A 21893-nucleotide genomic window follows, 5' to 3' on the forward strand; every position below is an offset into this window, starting at 1 on the left:
TTTGTCTTTAGTCTCCCTTGGAGGATGTGTTTTATAAGGCTTGGCTGCGTCTATTCTACCATTTACCACACCTTCCATTGACTTCTCTCAGAAATAGAGGGGTGGGAGGCAGTGTCTGGAAGAAATGGATCTCTAGCCATTGCACCCACCAGGGGCTTTGTGCATTCCTTCATTACCCCTCTATTTGAGGGACTCCCTACAATTTCTTCTGCCAGAGCTTCTGTGTACCTCCTAGTCTCCCTCATATACCATGGTCCGCCATCTCTCCCTCATGCCAGTGGCTCTGTGCAAACCCATTTCTTTTTCCTTCCTTCCCTCCTATTCCCTCCATGTCAGGGGCTCTGTGTCAGTCATCTATTTCACCCTTTCCCCCACATGGTAGGGGCTCAGTGTACCCCTTGCTCCCACAGCAGGATCCCCCAGTATCCCTTACTAGATGTTCTATGTGCCTGCCATTCTTCTCTCCTGCATTCTCTTCCCATGGTAGGGTCTCTGTGTGCTCCCTATTCTCTTTTTCCCCCCTGCCAAATGCTCTCTATTTTCCCTACCTTCACACCCATACAATGGTCCCTCAATCTCCCCCCGATAGGGGTTCTGTGTGCTCCCCATTTCCCCCCCTGCCATGGGCTCTGTGTGCACAGCCCTCTCTTCTACCCCCACCATTGTTGTTTCTCTGGGAGAAAAGTTATTCAGGGTTTGAACACGTTCAACTATATTGGGAGAATGCATGGAGATGAAATGGGATATTGTCATGCTGGAAGGCATTATGGGTGCCATTACCCAGTTTGATCTGCAGGCAATTGCAGAGGTGCTTGAAGTTGTGGCTGTACTAAAGAGATGGTGGGGCCTCATTTTTCCTCTTGCAATTTTCCCCAAAATCAATAGGGTTCTGGCTATTGATGTCTAAACAGCCCCTGAAATTTTGGAATTCATATGATGCAACATTCAAAGTTATCTGATTACAGAGAGACAAATGCCATTAAGCTGAGTGTATGGCCTTACAAGCTCAGCTGACCAATTTTTGTGATGAAAATTCTTCAGTCCTTGTCTCCATATAAAATGTTTGTCTCAATATACTTCATGAAGATTTGCATGCTGTTTGCAAAGTCATATCCTCAAACCTCTGTTTCTCCAACAATGACCAATTCATGTTGCTTGCACTTGGATATTTCTGATATGATGGCGGTGCTAATGATGAAATCCTCTCCATTTTAGTTGGATGACTAGCTTATCCATTTCCTGTCAACCAAGGGCATCAGAAAAACTGGTCAAGGGGCTCTGAGCCTATCTCAGGAACTCAATAGAGACTGCAAAAAAGCTCTCAGAAATATGTTTATACAGTACACCCAGGTAATGTCCTTTCAGTGAAAGGATCACAAAACTGGACCTGCTAATGAAACCCCTCTAAACCAAGAAAGTTTGCCAGATTGCACGTCTCCTGTTCTCTCCTGCATAATTAGCAGTCACATTTTTCTTTAACTCTTGTGATTCTGTGCATACTGATGTGTTGTCAGGAGCTAGTTTTGTGGGCTCAGCCTTGGTCTCGATGTGTTGTCTGTTTACACTGTGAGCTTTTGGAGGCAGAGATTGTCTATTTTTATATAAAAATATGCATAGTGAAGCTTCTATGCACTACCGTGATAGATATAAAATAAACGGTCTACATTCATTTTATTTGGAAGAGTTTAGGGGAAATTGGAACTACTTCCTTTTGCTTACATATCTTTTTGTGAGGGAAGTTACTAGATCAGATGCAAAACTTCTGGAGTGCAAATTGGGACTAAAATAATTTCAGGGAAAATTCCATAGTTGCTAATAAATGAGTGCTAATGTCTCCCTTCTAGGTCGAATACATCAAGCTATGGTAACATCTCTCAATGAAGATAATGAAAGCGTTACTGTTGAATGGATTGAAAATGGAGACACTAAAGGCAAAGAGGTACACTAAATATTTTAGAACGTCTTTTTCTTTTTTCTTTTTCTTTCAATTTTTCTAGAATAAAGACTATTTTAATGCTCTTTTCTTAAAACCCTGTATATTTTATCTTGAACCTGAATAGTTCATACAGTAAAACTACTGGAAAACGTGTTTTTTTAATTAAATTAAATTATGATTCCAGATATTGTTTAATGTGCATCATAGAACAAATAACATCGGTTTCTGTGGTGCTGTATTTTATTTCCTGAGTATATGTTTCTATAATAATATCGAGTTCTTATGTAGCACTTTTCATTATAGATCTCAATGTTCTTTACACCACCTGTCAGTCTCATTATCCCCATTTTACAGACGGTACACTGAGACAGAGAGGGAAGTGACTTGCCTAAGGTCACCTAGCAGGCCCGTGTCAGAACTGGGAATAGGAAAACTCCTTTTTGCAATATAATAGGACCAAACTATTGATGCTTTCTTTTATTTATATAGTTTTCAGGCAACCTGAGGACCAAAATTGTTCAAATATTTACTTTAGCTGAGGATACACGAAGATCTCAGTTTACAAAGCTAAACAAATGATGGACTAAAATCACTGAAGGCGTCTGTTTGTCTGTGTGTAAATGTAAAAAGACTCACAAGTGTGCATGTTTATTTTTTTTCCTTGTTAACAGATTGACTTGGAGAGTATATTCTCACTTAACCCAGATCTTGCGCCTGATGAAGATATTGAACCCAGCCCAGAGACTCCACCACCTCCCACTCCTTCAGCTAAAGTAAACAAAATTGTGAAGGTTGGTGATATATTTAATGAAAATTACTGTCGTCTCATTCATATTAGTATTTTACCTGTAATATTTAAGAATTTTAAGTTTTAATTTTCTCTTATGTGCATTATAAGCTAATTCAGGAATATTTTAGAAATCCTTATCATGAAAAAACTTAAGAGATTTCTGAAGGGCAGAACTGGAAAAAGAAGAAATCCGCAATTAATCTTAATGATTTTACAAAGGGGACAGAGTGAATTTCTTAGCTTGGAACCAACTTTAAACTTGTTAAATATAGTTTGTCCCGTTTTATTGTGAAATGTTTGTATATTTGGACCTTTTTGTCTTAGAGAAGGTTGTGGAGGTTATTAAATGATGCATTTAGCTCGCATTCTGTATCCTCTTCGTCATACGTGCTGCTGGGAGGGACTGTGCAGCACCACCTCCTCAATACTGCTCATGCTGATATCTGTGATTACTTCTGTTCACTGAAAGTAAGCAGAGATTGGGCTACAATTTACAAAAGCGGTGATAAAGTGAACAGATTATAGAGATTTCTCTCTTTATAGAATCGACGGACTGTGGCTCCTATTAAGAATGAAACTCCTGCCAGAGACAACAGAGGTAAACGATCAGTTGCATCTTTCCATTCCATAAAGCAAGAAAGTGAAAATGTTAAACTGACACTTAAAGTTCTCTAGTATCCTATGTTTTCTCTGGTTTATTACTTGGCCATGTTAAATTTAATGGGCAGAGGGAATAATTACTGGAACTATTATGATGATGTATTTTTAAAAAGTTAGTATGTAATCAGTTTTATATAAAAGGCCTGGTTTATACTTAAAACTTCTATTGACCTAGTTACCGCCACTTGGGGAGATGGTGTTCCTACGCAGTGGGAACAACATCCGTCTCTGTAAGTTGCATCTATGTTGTGGGGTTATGCTGGCGTAGCTATGGTACCATAGCTGTGGTGCTGTAGTCCCTAGAGTGTAGAGATGGCTTAAGTTCAGTATAAGAGATTTAGTGCATGTCTATATTTTATGCATCACTTATTTTATGTATCTAATAAATATATTCTTGTCATATTTCACCATTTCAGACATTCCTTTGTGCTTTTGATACTACTTTTGTTTGTTCCTCAATTCAGTGTTTAAATAGTCTGTAAAAGCATGTCTACAGGACACTCAGGAAAGTTAAGAGTGAATTAAGCTAAAGTGAACTCAAGTCACTTTACCTCTTAATTATGAGCATCAACACAGGACTTTAATGCACTTCGGATTCATGTCTTCAGTTAACTTAGCTGAACTTGCCCCCGTGTCCCTGTGTAGACATGCCTTTAGAGCAGTGATACACAGACTGAGGTTTGGGAGCAGCAGAGTGTCTCTTTAATGTGTCTCCTGCAGCTTTTTCCAGCACATATTAAAATGTGTGATTTAATTATTAACCAGTCTAAGTTATTAATCAGTCAGGATGCTTTTACTATGTTATTAACCAATATTAACGTGTGTATGTGAGAAAAACCTGACCAAGTATTATTATTTTATCAATTACAATTGGTTAATTTTCTATTTTATTTTTATATAAAATAGTAAATGAAACAATGAATTCACATTACTGTGGATCTTTTGAGTAATACTGATCGCTAAATTGGCTCCTGAATCACTGAGATTTGAGTATCACTACTTTAGAGACTACTTAAATACTGGATTGATCAACAATCAAAAGCACAAAGGAATGTATTGTAAAAAGCCAGAAGATGGTGCCCAAGTGTGAGCAGCCAAGTCCTGGAGGCTCCATGGCCTAGAGGGGCAGGAAGCTGGAGGATTCCAGGTTGGCTGGAATGAGCCAGGGAGGTGAGGGGCAATTTTGGCTGTAGTACTGCGGGCAGCCTCTGTGAAAGCCAGGACTGTGCCACATGCAGGGCAAGTATGTGAGAGCTGGGGCGGGTTGTGAACACTTAGGTTTGTGTGCATCCTGGGAGAAGGTGAAGGCCCCCAGGGAGCATTGTACCTCACCAGGCTGGAGGCCCAGACTGAGCAGACACAGAACCGATACCTTACCAGGCTGTCACATCTCAGTTCTGTGTGCACCACTGGTAGGATTAGAGGCCTCTGCGGGGGTGGGGGGTGAAGTTAGTGAAGGTTTTGGGCACCTTTGGAGGTGGGGGAAGGGGCAAATGCTCAACCTGGAGAGGAATAGGCGCAGGCTCGCTAGCTTAGGGCATCTACCAGCACCTCTGTCCAGCATGAACGGGTTGACACAGCATGAAATATGACAAAAGAGTGTTTTTAAAAACATATGCATTTATTAGATAAATAATAATGTGATGCATAAAATCCCTAAAAATACCAAAATAAACATGCATCATCTAGCTAAGGGTGTTATTGTTCTCTCCACGGTGTTAAAATTATTTAATGTTTAATGACAATTTGAGCATTGGCCTACTAAACCCAGAGTTGTGAGTTCAATCCCTGAGGGGGCCATTAAGGGAACTGGGGTAAAAATCTGGGGATTGGTCCTGCTTGGAGCAGGGGGTTGGACTAGATGACCTCCTGAGGTCCCTTCCAACCCTAATAGTCTATGATTTGTCAGCATTACCACTATGTCACATTAAAACAATTTTGTTAAATGATTTAACTTAAAAATCTTTGAGTGGTCTCTGCATATTCTTATTTGTGGGATCAGGGAACCTGCATCATAAGCTTCCAGAATATTCTGATGGGCAATTGGGACCACTCACTCTGTCCCTTCTCCCTCCAGACAGAGACTTCCATTGGATAAAAGTGGGAAAAGAAAATTTCAATGTGTATTGGCGGGGAGAGGGGAAGAATTCTTGTTTTACATTCATTTGATTGGCCTAAATTTAAAACATGTAATTACATAAGTGGTGTCCTTCCTTTCATGATATTAATTCACTTTTTATTTTTAAACAATTTATAAATCTAGCTCTGCAAATGTTGATATTGCCAGTGTTGTCTATGTGCCTTTGTACAGTAGTAACTTCAGCTTGGTGAAGGAGAGCTGTGTAACTCTCATTCACTGTGATGGGAGCTGCACTTCTTATCCTACACCTTTTTCCTTTTTTGGTCATTCAGTTAAGCCTTTGTTCAATAAGTTGATCGATACTGTAAAGTAGATCCCATCTGCTGATGAATTGGAACTCTGATGTCCTATCATATTTTCCCCTCAAATATACTAAGGGAATGTTTGTTTGTCCATCCACGTGTTCACTGCTCCCACAGTTGTCTTCATGCTCTAATTTCATGTTGCCTTTCTTGCATGGACTGTCCTGTTGAAATTGCAACTCAAATCTTTACCCTCTCCTCCTTCAAATCCCTTCTCATAACCCACTATTTCTGTGATGCTTACAGGAACCTGGCCAACTGAAAAGGGATAGTTTTAAGCATCTGTTATAGGTACAGTTTAACATCTCTGAAAAAAATCATTTCATAAATATGTAAAACATTAAACACCTTTCACTCCCATTGACTTAAGTGGGAAGATGAGATTGCTTAGCACCTCTGAAAATCAGGCCACACGAATATGTGAAAAATGCACATATTTTTATGGTGTCCTCGACACTTAACCTTTGTATGTCTTCTGCCCTTAGCTGCCAAAATAAGAATGGGCTGTATTTATAAGCATTCAGTCTGCTCTGCTTTGATTATTGTACCCTGTTCCTTCTTTCTTTTCTGCCCCACACTCCGCCCCACCCCCAAATATTGCAAGCTCTCTGAGGCAGAGACTATGTATTATGTGTTTGTTCTAGGTGCTCTATGGGACCCTTGTCTTGGTTCAATGCTTTAGCTGTAACCACGGTGCAAATAAATAACTCAAAATTTTAGGTCCCAGTACTGCAATCACAAATATATGGTTAACTTCACTCGTGAATAGTTCTGCTTACCTTAAGTTGAATGCTTGCTTAAATGTTTGTGGGATTGAGGCCTGAGTTGTTAGTTTATGTTGATTATAACTAGAGCTCTGTGTTTGTCACAGAGGTTGTGAAAGTAATGGATTCTGTCACTTCTGCGGGGGCTACTGCAGCTGACCCCAGGGCTACCCAAGCAGCTGGCTCCTCCTCTGCAGCAGCCCCTCCAGACACTCCCCCTCCCCAAGCACCGACCCCCTTAAGGTTTAGTCAGAGGTATTTCTAGTAAAAGAAGTTTTGTTTGACTTTTACTAAAAATACCCATGACTAAATCGTAGCCTTAATTATAACATTAGGTTTAGTAATTCATTGTATAGTGTGTCTTAACTTAAAACATACCTTTAATTTTTTCTAGTAAACTATTTGTTTACTTAGATGTCACTAAAGAACTTTTTGTTGTGTTTTTAATCATAAAATATTTCAGAATCTGACAGTAATATGGGAAATGTCTATTAAATGACATGAAAATTTAACAAATTTTTCAAGATTAGTTTTAGACCATTTTTTGTTTTTTCTTCTGCAGCGGTTGGTTCTGCACGTGCACGGCCTACTCAACTTCCTGATCAGTCTTCCTCTACACAACAGAATGGTAGTGTTTCAGATATATCTCCAGTTCAAGCTGCAAAAAAGGAATTTGGACCCCCTTGTATGTAAACCACGTATCAAGGATTCATTCATTTTAGGCATTACATGTACACTCTCTTGGACATCTATGTAATCCATAATTGTTGAATAGTCTAAACACACAGTTGTCTGTAGGTCTCCATAAGAAGCATTTTCAGATTACTGTGGGAAACAAAAGGTTGAGTTCTGTCATTGCTCTGTTGGTAATTAGGTTTTAAATGTTTTTCCTTCAATTTTTTTAAACCTTGACTGTTCATTTAAAAAACATTTAAAAAAAATTATTTTAAATTGTCCAGTCTTTTTTAGTTCAAACCAAGCAATCACATAAATCAGTTAGTATGTTTTTGAGGGCCATTGTCTGTTATATTTTTATTTGGTTATTTCTTGTCTAATTCCCATGAATAGTGTTTTTTTTGGTTTTTGTTTTGTTTTTTTTTTAAATTCAGAGGCTAATAAAGTTGCAGTAGTTATGCTTTGCTAGTATTGAGCTGTTTGAGGAGCTAATCAGTGTAAAGATTTAAATAAATTATAATTATTGTTTAAAATAACATAATTGAAAACTTGTGACATTCCATGTGACAACTGAATATTCAAAAATGTATCTTTTTTTCTTTAAGCACGTAGAAAATCTAATTGTGTGAAAGAGGTTGAAAAATTGCAAGAGAAACGTGAGAAAAGAAGGCTACAGCAGCAGGAACTTAGAGAAAAAAGAGCTCAGGTTTGTACTGGTAGTTCAGAGCTGAATTCTACACATCGCAGAAAGCCTGTGGCGAGAAGATCTATGCTAAGCTATTGTGATCTATAGTGTTTATATAAAATACGACTAGCTTGAAACTAAATGTTTTCTTTGTATGTGCAAAACTGAATGATTAGTCTTCAAGTTTCATAGTCATTTAGGGTGCATGGTTGTGTTGTTATGGTAACTCACCTTTTATCATTTTATCTGATTCTTTTGTTTCACATACATTTATTTTTTTAAGTTTTGCATTTGCTGGTCTGGCTATAAATACCTACAAATGCAATCTCAGTGATAACTGTTGCCTAAGAAAAACATATGGACAAAAATATTAAGATCCTTTGCCTCAAAATATGGCATAACATTTGTGACAAATTACTCTTTTCTTATCTTCAGTGGGGTGTGAGTGGCATATTTGAGAGCTTGAGGTTTGAAGGATGTTTTTTAAATACCTCTACAGACATTTTAATTTTGTAACATACAAGCAATATGGTGGCAAGCTGTTAGAACTTTCTGTTAAAATGTGAAGTTGCTAATCCTGTAAGAGAAATATTTTAAAATTAATGACTTTATCACTGGAGAGTAAAAGATTTAGAAAGACCAGTAGCATAATCATGTTGGCATTCCTGTATGTATGTTTTAGTCTCTAAGGAGATACTAGCAATCTGCTAAGGACATAAGTACCACCAGAAAGTAAATGATTCAAGCAACTTGATTTCATGGCTTTATGATGGGCCTAAGCTTATCTAAAAGGATATATGTGGAATTTTTTTCTCTACTTTTTCATCCATTTAAATGAATTCGAAAGATACTGTTTCTTTCTATGAGAACAAATAATACTTAGTATCCTGTTTTTTTTTTGAAGTATTTCTTTTATGAGATTCTGCCTGCATTAAATCTTGAATTAAATCTGAAATTATTTTATTGATTCCAAAAAGCCTTTTCTGTGTCTAGCATTTCTAAACGTCTGTATATGGGAGTTACTCTGCTGATCTATGTGACTATGCAAGTGTGGTGTTTGTTTTCAAATGCTTCTTTTTTAAAATGCAATAGTATTGGAGTACTACTCTGATCAAAGCTTTTTTCAGTTCTTGAACCCCAAGTGCTAAGTTTTCAGAATAGTACTAAGGCCAAGACATTTTTTGTGATGAACAGTGTAACTTTCTGAATCTTAAAAAGAAGCAGGCATGAAGGTAACACATTTTATGTAGATTTATGTAGGATAATTTTTCAGTTTCTATAAGTGGGTGGTGATTTTGTAAATGACCTATATTATTATTATTATTATTATTTTATTATTATTAATTATTTTATTACTTTAGGCAGTATTATTTTAATGAAGAAGGTTTGGGGAAAGGGCAAGAGGTCCCTCCCACCCCCTTTCAAGTTTTATTATATTGAATCATTATCAAGGATGTTTTGGGTTGCCTATAAATCAAAAGTTTATTTTAAAATTGAACAGAATGCTTGTATTTTTTTTTGGTTTTGTTTTTGCCGTAGAAATCCAGCTTGTTTCTTGATGAGTAATATAGTCACATGGTCAAAACTAATGATGTGTGGAAAAATATGTGGTTTAACTTTTTTGCAAAACATGTCTTTTGAAGAAAGTTAAGACTTCAGCAAACATCGTATACTTCTATTCTTGTTTCTGTAGCTTTTCTATAATTATATTTGGAAAGTATTTTCAAGTGTCATATTAATGAAAACTTTGTAACTTTTTTTCCCCCCCCATAGGATGTTGATGCTACAAACCCAAATTATGAAATTATGTGTATGATAAGAGATTTCAGGGGAAGTTTGGATTATAGACCATTGACAACAACTGATCCTGTAAGTTTACCTCAGGAATTGTTTTTAAAAGGGAAGGATTTTCTTCACAGCTTTTTTTTTTTTTTTTTTTTTAGCCATTTATATCATTTTACCACACTTGAATTTTTTTTTAAAGATATTGATGTACTTGTGAAGCAGTGAGGCCCAGATATTTAAAAAGTATTTAGGCATTGCAGTATTGAGCATTGCGGTGTCTAAGTCCCATTTTCAAAAGTGACTTAGGCTCCTGAGTCTCATTGACATTCAGTGAGATTTAGGCCATTAAGTGCTTTAGTTGCTTTTGAAAATGACTTGGACATTGCAGTGTTGAGCGCTGCAGGGTCTAATACCTTTTACAAATCTGAGCCTGAGTGATTAAACACCTAAAAGTAATTTTTGTACCCTAGGATTATAATTCTATAACTTTTAACTTGTTTAATGCTATTTGCATTGAAAGGAATTACTAAATTTTATGTCACTAAAATGTGTGCTAGCACTACAGTATTAGAACTCTACCAATGTACATTTATAGGACAGAATCTTCAAAGGAGTCTAAGATGTCTAACTCCCTTAGGTTCCTTTGAAAACCCAATTCTAAATGTGTAGATTTAGGCCTTATCTTGAAAGGTACTGAGACTATCTCCCATCTTAATGGGGCAGATCCTGAACTGGTGTAAAATGTCATAGATGTATTGAAATCAGTGGTGCTGTGAGAATTCACACTTGCTGAGTATTTGCCCCAGTATGAGCAGGGGTTACGCAACACCTTACAGGATGTGCTCTGCACCCTGCAGGATCTGGTCTTCAGTGCTCATAGCAGTGAATACAGAGTTGTGCCCATGGGTTGTTGGATACTGCACATTTCACTTTTTGAAAGTTCAGATTTACTACCTTCAGAATAACTGGTATAGTGATCAAACTTTTAAAACACACTCCATTAAAATTAGTCCTTAATTCATGAAAGATGTTTTTTTGTTTTTTGGTAGATTGATGAACACAGGATATGTGTTTGTGTACGAAAAAGGCCGCTCAATAAAAAAGGTATGACCATTTAATGTTTAGCTGGTATTAGTCTCACTAATCAGCAGCTTCTGGTGGTGTTTGATCGTATTTGTATTATGGAATCACTTAGAGGCACCAACCAGAATTAGGGCCCCATTGAACTAGGCACTGTGCATACATGTAGTGAGAGAGAGTTCCTGCATCAAAGAGTTTTATAATCTAAATAGACAAAATGGGCAAAAGGTGGTAGAAAAGTAATAGTAGTATTATCATTTTGCAGATAGGAAACTGAGGCACTGAGAGATTAAGTGACTTGAACAAGGTCACATAGGAAGTCTTTGGTTGAGCTGGGAATTGTACTGTAATATCTTGAATCCTATTCCAGTGCCTTGACCACAAAGTCCTTTTTCTCTAATTCACTCAGATTTTCTTTTAAGTGATCAGTAATTAATTAACTTACCATGTAACAACCTAATGAAAGTTCTTCCTCAGTATATTCATTTGTATAATAGAAAATATGTATATTTATAACCTAAAGTTTAAAAATCAAAATGACTGACCTTTAAACTATAATTATATATACATAGCACAGTCCTACTGAAATGTGTGGCGGGTTTAGTAATACATCCTTTCTGAAACAGAAATATCATAGTTAGCCAAGATGATGAAAACAGATTGATTGAAATATTTCATAGGCTTTTTAGAGTAGAAAGTGGTATTATGTCAAGACATTAAATGAGGACAGTTGTGTACAGGATTTTAACAGACAAGATAATGGTTCGTGGTGTGGTCAAAATGATTCCCCACTGGTGCAGTGGAAGGCATGGGAATAATATTCCAACAAATCTCTTGTAGAATTCTATCTGATACAAAGAATATTTGAGAACTACCTGGCAGAGAGACCACACTAATAGTCCTGTATTCATATAGTTGCCAGTTTCTCCTTTACTACACACTACTGACTGGAGTTCAGTCATCACTGAAATAAATTAACTTACTTTTTGAAAGAAGTTTTTTCCCCTCTGTTAAAATTTTCAGGGATATCTTGGTTGGCTGAAGATTTCAGAGCATAATTTTCATAACCTCAAAATACCAAATGGTTGCAATGAGTCTTTTGGAATTGTGTTCCAGAATGACACTTTACCTTCAAGTATCTTCAACAAGACAGGAAGTGACAGGAGAATTTTGGAGAAGGGGTGGGAGAGAAAGGTACATTGTTATTTATACATAGTGAGAGCTCTTCTCTCTTGCCTTTCTTCCATGTTTCTTCTTTCATGATTCCTTGATTGTTTTCAGATCAATAAAACAATCACAAAATCAGATTATTTAAAACTGCTCCCCATAGCCTAGTTGGTTAGAGACATTCAGCACATGAATCTGGTAGAAATTCAATTTTCATTTTAGTATTGTAGTTCATCTTTATTAAAATATGACATAGGAATCTAATACATTTGGGGAGAATGCTGTAGGTGATAAGTAATTGGACAAAGCTAATTAGAGAGGAAACAGCAAATTGGCAGCCTGTTGTCATGAGTCATGACTTATGGGTCTTTTGTGGTGCAGAACTGGGTCTGGTTCTGTTCCAGTCGTCTGTATTGGTGGTTGACATCAGTGAAGAAAATGATTCTGTGCAGGATGCTAGGGAGATGAGCAGCTGATTGGAAATGGGATATAAGATTGAAGTTTTACATCTGCAGAAGGAGCTAAAAAGATTCATTGTGGAAGAACCAGTGTCCCCCTTCCCCTCCCCCCCACAAAAGGTACACACATAATACATTTAATAACATTCTGAAAAACATGCACACTTTTTTTTTTTGTGGAGGTTTATAAGGAACAATATTTTCAATTGCCCCAGTTTTCTAACTGGAGAAGAAAAAAGACTTGGAGAAACTTGTGTATGGTAGTTTGAAAGGAGAGAAGGTGAATAGAGAGCTTATTGTATTAGCAAAGGAATAACTTGTATATTCAAAAAAATAGTGTTTCCCTATTCAAGCTACACACGTGGAATATTTTTACTGTATTAGTCACCTAGTTTAAAATGGGACATGAAAGACTCAATTTCTACCAATCTTACACACACTGAATTCACTGAAGTCCGTGGGAGTTCCATGAACTGAGAGCTTGCAAGAACTGGGCTGGGCCCTAAAATAGCAAGGTTAAAAAGATTTAAAAATGTTCAGTTTTGTAAAATCTTGGTTTAAGAAAAAACTTACTTATGATTTACAATAGCTTGATGAGATCATCCTAGGACATAGGCCAAGACCCACTCACATTTCAATGTTAAACTGTAATGTCCAATAATTAACATAAAGCAAAAGAAATTTCAGAGGTTATCCCAGAGAGTTATCAGAAGTAGCATAGGCTGCCATGTCAGATGATTGACAGACATTATTAAAGACTATTTAAGATTATCCCATATACACATTCTGACTACTTAGAAGTGAGGTACAGTTTTGATGCAAAGTATGGACCTATTAAACTCTCCTTTCACCTATATTCTTCTGTGTGTCAGTTCTATATTTACTGGAGAATAATGCACATTTACAATGTGCAGTACTGCACTTGAAAACTGAGTAATTTACTTGGTAACTTGGATTTATACTTTAGTTACTTCCTAATACCTGTGTAATTAAAAGATGATGGCCAAGAATCAAAACGTAATTATTGAAGTGAAAACCTTCCAACTAATTGTGGAAAACTACATTGTATTCTTAAATTGTGTGCCTATAAGAGATTTTTTTTATACGAACAGAAGCGGGGCACATTAGTGATCTTGACTGTATACAAAGGATCTTTATTTTTGTGCATCTTGTAGATGACTGGGTTCTCTGTGTGTTTTACTGATTCATACATCTCGTGCAATTAACAAACTGTAGTGATGTGTAGTAATTATAGCCCATGAACTTAATAATGCATTTCTTTTGTTTGTCTGAGAAGATAGGTAACATCCTTCGAAATGTGCAGCCTTTTCTTCTAACAAAATCATTTTAAAAGGGTTTTCACTTCAGCAGAATAAAATTTTAAAAGATCAGTTTTTATGCTTTGCTGACTAAAGAATCTGCTTGTGGAGTGATTGTGAATGAAGATATATTGTGTATAAAATGGAATAAAAAGTTTCCATGGTTGAAAAATCTTCATATTATAAGAGTATAGCTATCAGGAGTTAAGCAAAGGACATGTATGAAAAATAAATGGTACCATTTGTAAAAATGTCCAGCTGTGTAGGTAGTAATTCTATGTATGAATTTAAGATTGATAATCAAAATAGTGTTGGATTGTAGTTGTCCAGCTGAGGAGGGGATGTAATGAGTGAGTTAGTCAGTTATTTGTAAAAAAGCAAAATATAAGGCAATAATCTTTGGATATGTCATAAATAAAACCTTAGAAGAACTAAAGCATTTTTTTAAGAAAGTAATTACAGAACAAACAGGCAATTGTGAATTATGAAGCTGTCATTATTTCAAGTGATACTAGAAAGGTGCTCAGAAACTGCATTTTTAAAACTTTAGTAATTTGTGTAATTACTAGGATTCCACAATGGAATTACACACTTACAAATCATAATGTGCCTGATTTTTTTTAAAATGTAGGGATCAGAAGCCGAGATCCATGACATCACATTTACTTGGAGCAGTTTCATTACCTTGGACATTGTAAGAATGTAGATGACCAAATGGTGTAAAAGTTAATATGCATAGATAGTGTATATATAGATACATATTTATATATCAATCATTTATTTTATAGAAACTGTAATGAAAGACCTTGATGTAATCACAATTCCTAGTAAAGATGTTGTGATGGTACATGAACCAAAACAAAAGGTGGATTTAACAAGGTACCTAGAAAACCAAACTTTTCGCTTTGACTATGCCTTTGATGATACTGCTCCTAATGAAATGGTTTACAGGTATGTGTGTCCACTTTTTGTGACTATTTTCTTATTTCTTTACACTTTCTGTATTCTTGGGCTTATCCTTGACCCTAGACACCCCTCCTCTTCCTCCTCCAATTGGTCTTCAAATCTGTTTGCCACTTCCATAGCTTTGCCCATGTATATTTTTCCTTTAACTCAATTTGTGCTGAATTCATCTGTCCCTTAAACTCCACTTGCTGAGAGTATTGTAATTCTCTGCCCTTCCTCAAATCCCACCTTTTTAGACCAGGATGTTACTTCCTCCTTTCTCATGCATGCAGTATGTGACATCATGAACCCTTTCATCAGACAAGTCTGTTGGCCCTGTGATCACTTCAGGATCCAGTTAAAAATCACCCTTCATATTTTAAAAGCCCTTTATTGGTTCAAATTGGAGCATAGCTATGTCTTTGCATGTTTCTTTCTCTATTTCTTGCACCAATCCCTCCCTTCATCCAGTGCTAGCCTCTGTTCTGTCCCGGCACAGAGTCTGCCCTGTGGGAACCTTCTATCTGTAGTGCACGCTCTCTCGAACATCTTGCACCCTTTTTAATAATCTACATTTCTCCAGTCTCTGTACCTCTTTAATCTCACTCTTCCTTCGGTATTATTTCTCTCTTATCCTTGTAACTGTACTGTTTAACTCTGAAAGGAGTTTTAGGTTTGTATGAAAGTTTGTGTATTTAGATCCTCGTGCATGGTTTCTTTCATAAAACTTAAAAAAACTGCTTGCATGTATATAATACACATGTGCATGTGCACACCCACTCTTATATTGAAATAGTAAATCTCAGATCTCTTATGTTAATAGAGATTTCTCTCTTCTCTTCATAAAACATGGTGTATTTTTTTTTCAATTTTTTTTTCTTATTTGGGAGGATAATCAAATTTAGCTTTTCCATTAAAGAAGTATTTGAAACAAGATATGTATTTTAGTGCATTACCACCATTTTTAGTTATGTCACAAAGAAAAGATGTTTTAGTGTGATCCAGTTTAATTTAGGATTTTAAATCCTCTCATACTTTCATAATGAAAATTCTTAAATTTGGGAATGAGGAGTGTTCAGCTCTACTGCATAATCATCAGTCTGTCTTCTTTTTGATGACCTAGTGCTGTTGCAGTATATTCTACATTCATGACAGTCAGGCTAATGTCATCTTTTTAAATATATAAAAAAAAAGTTATATCACATCTTAGTTTTGAACCTCTTGTTTCTTCTGGATTTTCAGGAAGGACTAATCTTTGTATTTCTGAAAGCCTAGGATTGCATTTAAGCAACATACTAAGAGTAAAGTTGGAGTATATTTGGGCTTGGTACCATTTTAGCTCTTGAACTGTCAATGACTTATTTTATTAAACATTTCTTAGATGTATTTGTGTTTCTGCCTTGTATTAAAACAAATTCAGTCTATGCAACATACATTGTAAGTATATATTGTCAAACCAATTTATATAGAGAGCTATGTGTGCATATTCTCAGGCTAGACAAACCATATATTTTTGTAATAGATCATAAATATAAAAGATATAACTTCCAACCTATGGTACATGTTCCCCATATAACTCCATGTGAGAAAACGGGTTGAAATAAACGCGCGAGAAGAAAAAAGATGCTGCAAATACATTGTTAGATGTAAACAGTTGTGGGAAAAAAAATGGACTCTGTTGCAGTGTCTTCCTTCAGGCTCTTCTGTGCTTTGGAGATTTTCATGACGTAATATTCTCTGTAACAAACTCTCTCAAGTAGCCAGGGGAGGGGAAATAATATTATCATCACTTAAAAGGAAAGTTTGTGACCCCATTTCTGCATAGTTGGTGTCCCCTAGCAAAGTAAGTATACTCCAGGAATCTTCAAGCTTTTCCTATCTAATCTAGAGTTTTCTTTTTTGAAAGCACCGTCTCCGGCATTTGTGACCTCTTCAAAACCTCTAGAGAGTTAGTGCTTTCTTCTGACGAAAGAGTGAAAGAAATTGGAATCATCTTCCATGTTTAGTTAATCTTGGAGGTCTAATTCAGGAAGAGCATACATAAGCAGAGGAATTACTATATTGAATAGACCAACGGTTCATCTGTTCCAGTATCCTGCTTCTGGCAATGGCCAATGCTACCTCCTTGGGAAGACTATAAAAGCCTCCTATAATACAGTATTGCACAGTTGGCTAAGTATATTATTAATATGAGGAATTTTCCTCAAAGAATGGTTGATTACCACTTTGTGCTTAAGTAACAAGACGGAGAGGTCTTGTTTCTTTGGTTTTGGCTAATATAACTGAATTATCTGGGCCATAGGTGCTGACTTCCCCTCTCCCCGGTGGGTACTTGACCCTAGCCCACCACTTCCTGGCAATGCACTGCCCTCCCCCACCCCTATTCCACCCTTCCCCAAAGTCCCCGCCCCACCCTGCCTTTTTCCCAGCCCTGCCCCCTTCCCGCTCTGATTCCACCCCTTACCCCAAGTCCCTGCCCCTTCTCCGCTTCCTCTCCTGAGCGTGCCATATCCCCACTCCTGCCCCCACCCCCAGAAAGTCCTAAGTGCCACCAAACAGCTGTTAAGCAGCAGGTGTGTGTGTGCGGGAAGTGCTGGGAGGGTGGGGGAGGAGCAGGGATGTAGTGTGCTGGGGAGGGCAGAGAAGGAGGCGAGAGAGAGAGGAGCTTGGCTGTAGGTGGGTGGAGCACCCGCTGATTTTTCTCTGTGGGGGCTCCAGCCCCAGAGCACCCACAGAGTCGGTGTCTATGATTTGGGCTACTAGTCTGTTGGGAACAGGAATTCATTCCGGGAAGTTTTATGGACTTTGTTATGTAGGAGGTCAGACTAGATGGTCACAATGGTCCATTCTGGCTTTATAATATATGAATATGCTGGCCTATGGACAAAGTTGTCCTACTTCCATCTTTTATCTAATCTATTTTTATTCTCCTTGTTGCCTCCCTTACAGTGGAATCTAAGTGCTGAGTCACAGAACATTTTTCCTTGAATTAATCTGGGGTTTGTTTATAAAGCTTCTAGTTAGAAACCATTCTTCTTCAAATGATTGCTCATCAGTTCCATGTAGGTGTGTGCATGCCACGTGCACAATTGTTGGATGGTTTTTCTTTAGCGGTACCCGTCGGGTCAGCTGTGGAGCCCCCCGGAGTGGTGCCTTCATGGCTGTGTATATAGGTTCCTGCTGACCTGCCGCCTCTTCAGTTCCTTCTTACTGCCAGTGATGGTCGTTGAAGTAGCTCCTCTTTTGCATTAGCCAGCGATTTCCTAGTGGACTCTCCTTTTCACTCTGTAAATGGTTTTAAAGTCTTAGTGATAAAGTTATAGTTAGTGATAAGTGTAGTAGTTAGTTAAATTTTAGTTTAGGGTTAACTTCACTATTTTGTTCCCGTCCTGGGGAAAGGGGCATGCCTCGCTCTTAATGTTTCAAGCCATGGGGTTCCTGCCTGAAGCCCATGCCAAGGAGAGACCTACATGATTTCTGTCTAAAGTGTTTCGGAGAGGAACACCAGTCCGAGAGGTGTAAGATCTGCTGGGATTTTAAGCCCAGAACTAAGAAGGAGCGGGACTTTCATTGAAGGTCCTTCTAATGGAGTCAGTTCCTCACCCCAACCGTCCCAGGCAGCGTCTGGCTGGGTGCTTCAGTGCGCTGACATCAGTATGGGAAGTCTCTGCACTGAAAAAGGACTCATCCAAAGGGCCACGGCACTTCCACTCCCCAGCACAGATGACCAGCTCTAGTGCAAGGGACTGCTTGCAGCTGCTGGTGCCGCCCAAGAAAAAAAGAGCTGACCGGGCACTGCCCTAGCAAGTGGGTGTTAGTAGGATGCGTCCTGTGTCAGGACACCCAACCTCAGGCGCTGTCGACTCCGGCTTCTGAGGGTGATCCGTTGAGTCTGGCCACAGTGGACTCCCTGGTGCAGGAACATTTGGAGGAGGACTTGGATGCTCCCTCCAGGCTGGATGCATTTGAGGTGGCCAGGGAGCTGATTGCCATGACAGTGCAGTTCCCCGCTCCACCGGCAGGTAAGCCAGTGCAGGCTCTGGCAACATCGTCAGCACCCGCACCAATGCTGATTTGGCATGGGGCAAACTCACTAAGATGTGGCACCGATTGCCTTTGCCACGGCACCGATCCCCGGCACCGTCTTGATCTTCACCACCCTGGTCAGATTCGGACTTCTCCTCAGAGGTGGATTCCTATGCTTCCATGCAGAGCCAGCACCGCTCCTGGCACCGCCCTAGGCAAGATCAAGGACAACCAGGGCCTGTAATGTCTTGGCTTCTGCAGTGGCAGGGACTGATGCGGTGGCCCTTCTGGACACTATGGGCCTAACCATCAAATCCATGATCTGGTTTCAGGTCTCTGTCAGTGGTGTCAGAGGTGTGAATCCCTCCATCGGCCATGTCTTTAGCCTGCTAGCCTCCTCGGGGCAGGGATGTAAAAGCTCAGGCTGACGACGATGTTGGCATGGGCACTGAAGCAGCTGCAGCAGCAGGTGCTACTGCCGCCTTCTGCACCTCTCAAGAGGCGCAAGGGGATCCCTGCAAGAAGACCTTGTGCCTCCAAGGGAGTCTTCCTCCTCTTCCTCCTCCTCCTCCCCCCGCCCAGATGAGGCGGTAGCAGGCACCTCCACCACTCTGTCTGCTTTGGACACCAGGGCCCATCAAGACCTGCTCAGGAGGGTGGCCCAGAACCTGAACTTGCAGGCAGAGGAGGTCTCTGAGGATATGGATCCCATGGTGGATATTCTGGCCCCTGAGGGGCCTGTGAGGGTGGCTCTGCCCCTCATCAAAACCATACAGAATACCACCAAGATGCTGTGGCACATGCCCGCCTCTATCCCCCCAACAGCCAGAGCACAGAGCGCAAATACTTTGTGCCTTCCAAGGGGTATGAGCACCTCTTCACCCACCCTAACCCGGGACCTTGGTGGTGGAGGTGGTGAACCACAAAGAGTGCAGGGCAACTCAGGCCTACCCCCAAATCCAAGGATGTTAAGAAGCTGGATCTCTTCAGACAGAAAATCTACTGTACTGGGGGGTTCCAGCTTCGAATAGCAAATCAGCAAGCAGTTCTGAGCCACTATGCTTATAATTCCTGGAGCTCTTGGCTAAATTCCAGGAATTTCTCCCAACTGACTCCCACTCAGAGTTTGGAGTGGTTCTGGAGAAGGGAAAGGTGGTTGCCAAGACCTCTCTTCAGGCCGCTCTGGACTCAGCTGACTCAGCCACCCGTGCTATGGGTATGGCCATAGCTATGAGACACAGCTCTTAGCTACAGGTCCCAGGGCTCCCACATGAGGTCCAGAACACAATTCAGGACCTGCCCTTCAACTGCTCTGGCCTCTTTGCGGAACAGACTCACTCAAGGCTGCATAGCCTTAATGACTTTTGGGTGACTCTCAAGTCTTGGTGCTGCAGACACCAGCCCTTCAAAGAAAGGCATTTAAGCCCCAGGCCATCCAATGATTCTACTCTGCGCCTCCCAGACAGGACTACAGTAGGAAGCAGGGCAGACGTTATAGGAGGCGCTCATCTCAGTTCTCTGGCCGTGGGCAGGGCATGACTAAGCAGTCCTCAGGCTTAAAGCCAAAATGTTGAAGGTGTGCCCGAGGATGGAGTACCGGTTCAATACCTGAATCCTTCTCCTCCCTTCATGAACCATCTATCCCATTTTCTACTGTGCCTGGGCTCAAATAACATCAGACTGTTAGGTCCTGAGCATGGTAGAATTGGGATATTCTCTCCAATTCTGTTCCCTCCCACCCATCTTCCCTGTTCTTCTTCAGGGATCCTTCTCACGAGCAGCTTCTAGTGTAGGAGGTCCGAACGCTCCTACAGCTGGGGGCTGTAGAGGAGGTTCCTCTAGAGTTCGAGCCAAGGGATTCTGTTCCCCTTCTTAATCCTCAAGACCAAAGACAGGCTCAGGCCCATTTTAGATCTGGGAAAACTCAACAAACTCATGAAGAAACTGAAATTCCACATGGTCTCCCTGGCCTCCATCATGCCCTCTCTGTATCTGGGGGACTGGTAAGCCGCCCTCGACTTGAAGGATGCATACTTCCACATCTTCATAATCCCTTCCCACACACTATTTCTGTGATTTGCAGTCAGTGGCACTCATTGGTTCACGGTCCTCCCCTTTGGCCTATGAGCAGCACCTTGGGTGTTCACCAAGTGCATGGCAGTCATGGCAGCCTTTTTTCAAAAGTCAGGTGCAAGTCTTATTGTACCTAAATGGTTGGCTCATCAAGGGCCACCTGAGCCCAGGTGGAGGAACACGTGAACCTGGTACGTACGATGTTCCTCAATCTTGTATCCTCCTCAATGTGGCAAAGTAGACTCTGTCTCCCACTCAAAGAATAGGATTCATCAGGGCCCTCCTGGACTCCATCCAGGCCAGAGTATTCCTGCCTGACTCTCATTTTCTAACCATGAGTGCCATCATACAGGGCCTCCACCAGTTCCCCACCACAACGCCCAGAAACTGCCTAAAATTACATGGGCATGTGATGCAGCATGCAAAGCTGTTCTGCCTCCTCCAGGTGTGGCTGGCCGAAGCGTACAGACCAAACCAGGACCACCTGGACAGTCTGGTCTCACGCTCTCCTTGGGCTCTCGAGTTCTTCCCATGGGGGCTTGATCTGCAGGCAGTCTCTGCGGGAGTCCCTTTTTCAAAACTTCAGCCATCACTGTCGCTAGTCATGGATGCATTGGTGCTGGGGTGGGGAGTGCATCTGGGCAACCTCAGAACTCAGGGCCTATGGTCCCAAGTGGAACTATCACTACACATTAATTTCATGGAGCTGTGGGTGGTGGGTCTAGCTTGCCAGACATTTCAGGCCCATCTTCAGGGTAAATGTGTATCGGTGCTGACAGACAACGCCACAGCAATGTTGTATATAAACAGGGTAGTGCTCACGCTCTACCCTGTGCCAGGAAGCCCTCAGGGTGTGGAACTTTTTGTATCAACCACTCGATGCACTTGGAGGCGTCTTATCTGCTGGGCGGACAAAACAAAGTAGCCAAACAAAGTAGCCAATCACCTCAGCAGATCTTTCTGTGGCCACGAATGGTCTTTCTGACCGGACATTGTCAGGAATGTTTTCCGGAGGTGAGGATCCCCAGGTAGACCTGTTCGTGACATGAAGCAATAGGAAGTGGTTCAGTCGTAGACGCCATTCTTCT

At 40.0% G+C, this 21893-nt stretch overlaps 1 protein-coding gene across 5 annotated transcripts in view; it reads left to right on the forward strand.

Moving 5' to 3' along the window:
- Window positions 1-21893, forward strand: part of KIF2A (kinesin family member 2A) — an 86363-nt gene that overhangs the window by 25137 nt on the left and 39333 nt on the right. For 3 of the 5 annotated variants that reach the window (XM_050946939.1, XM_050946940.1, XM_050946943.1), the window contains exons 2-9: window positions 1845-1939; window positions 2608-2727; window positions 3270-3324; window positions 7155-7277; window positions 7873-7973; window positions 9726-9821; window positions 10787-10841; window positions 14550-14712. In XM_050946939.1, coding sequence (XP_050802896.1) covers window positions 1845-1939; window positions 2608-2727; window positions 3270-3324; window positions 7155-7277; window positions 7873-7973; window positions 9726-9821; window positions 10787-10841; window positions 14550-14712 — 808 coding nt within the window. The remainder of the gene's footprint in view (window positions 1-1844; window positions 1940-2607; window positions 2728-3269; window positions 3325-7154; window positions 7278-7872; window positions 7974-9725; window positions 9822-10786; window positions 10842-14549; window positions 14713-21893) is intronic. The other 2 variants (XM_050946941.1, XM_050946944.1) reach the window with 1 other exon arrangement.

This window comes from Gopherus flavomarginatus, chromosome 3, assembly GCF_025201925.1.
Source record: "Gopherus flavomarginatus isolate rGopFla2 chromosome 3, rGopFla2.mat.asm, whole genome shotgun sequence".
NCBI lineage: Eukaryota > Metazoa > Chordata > Testudines > Testudinidae > Gopherus > Gopherus flavomarginatus.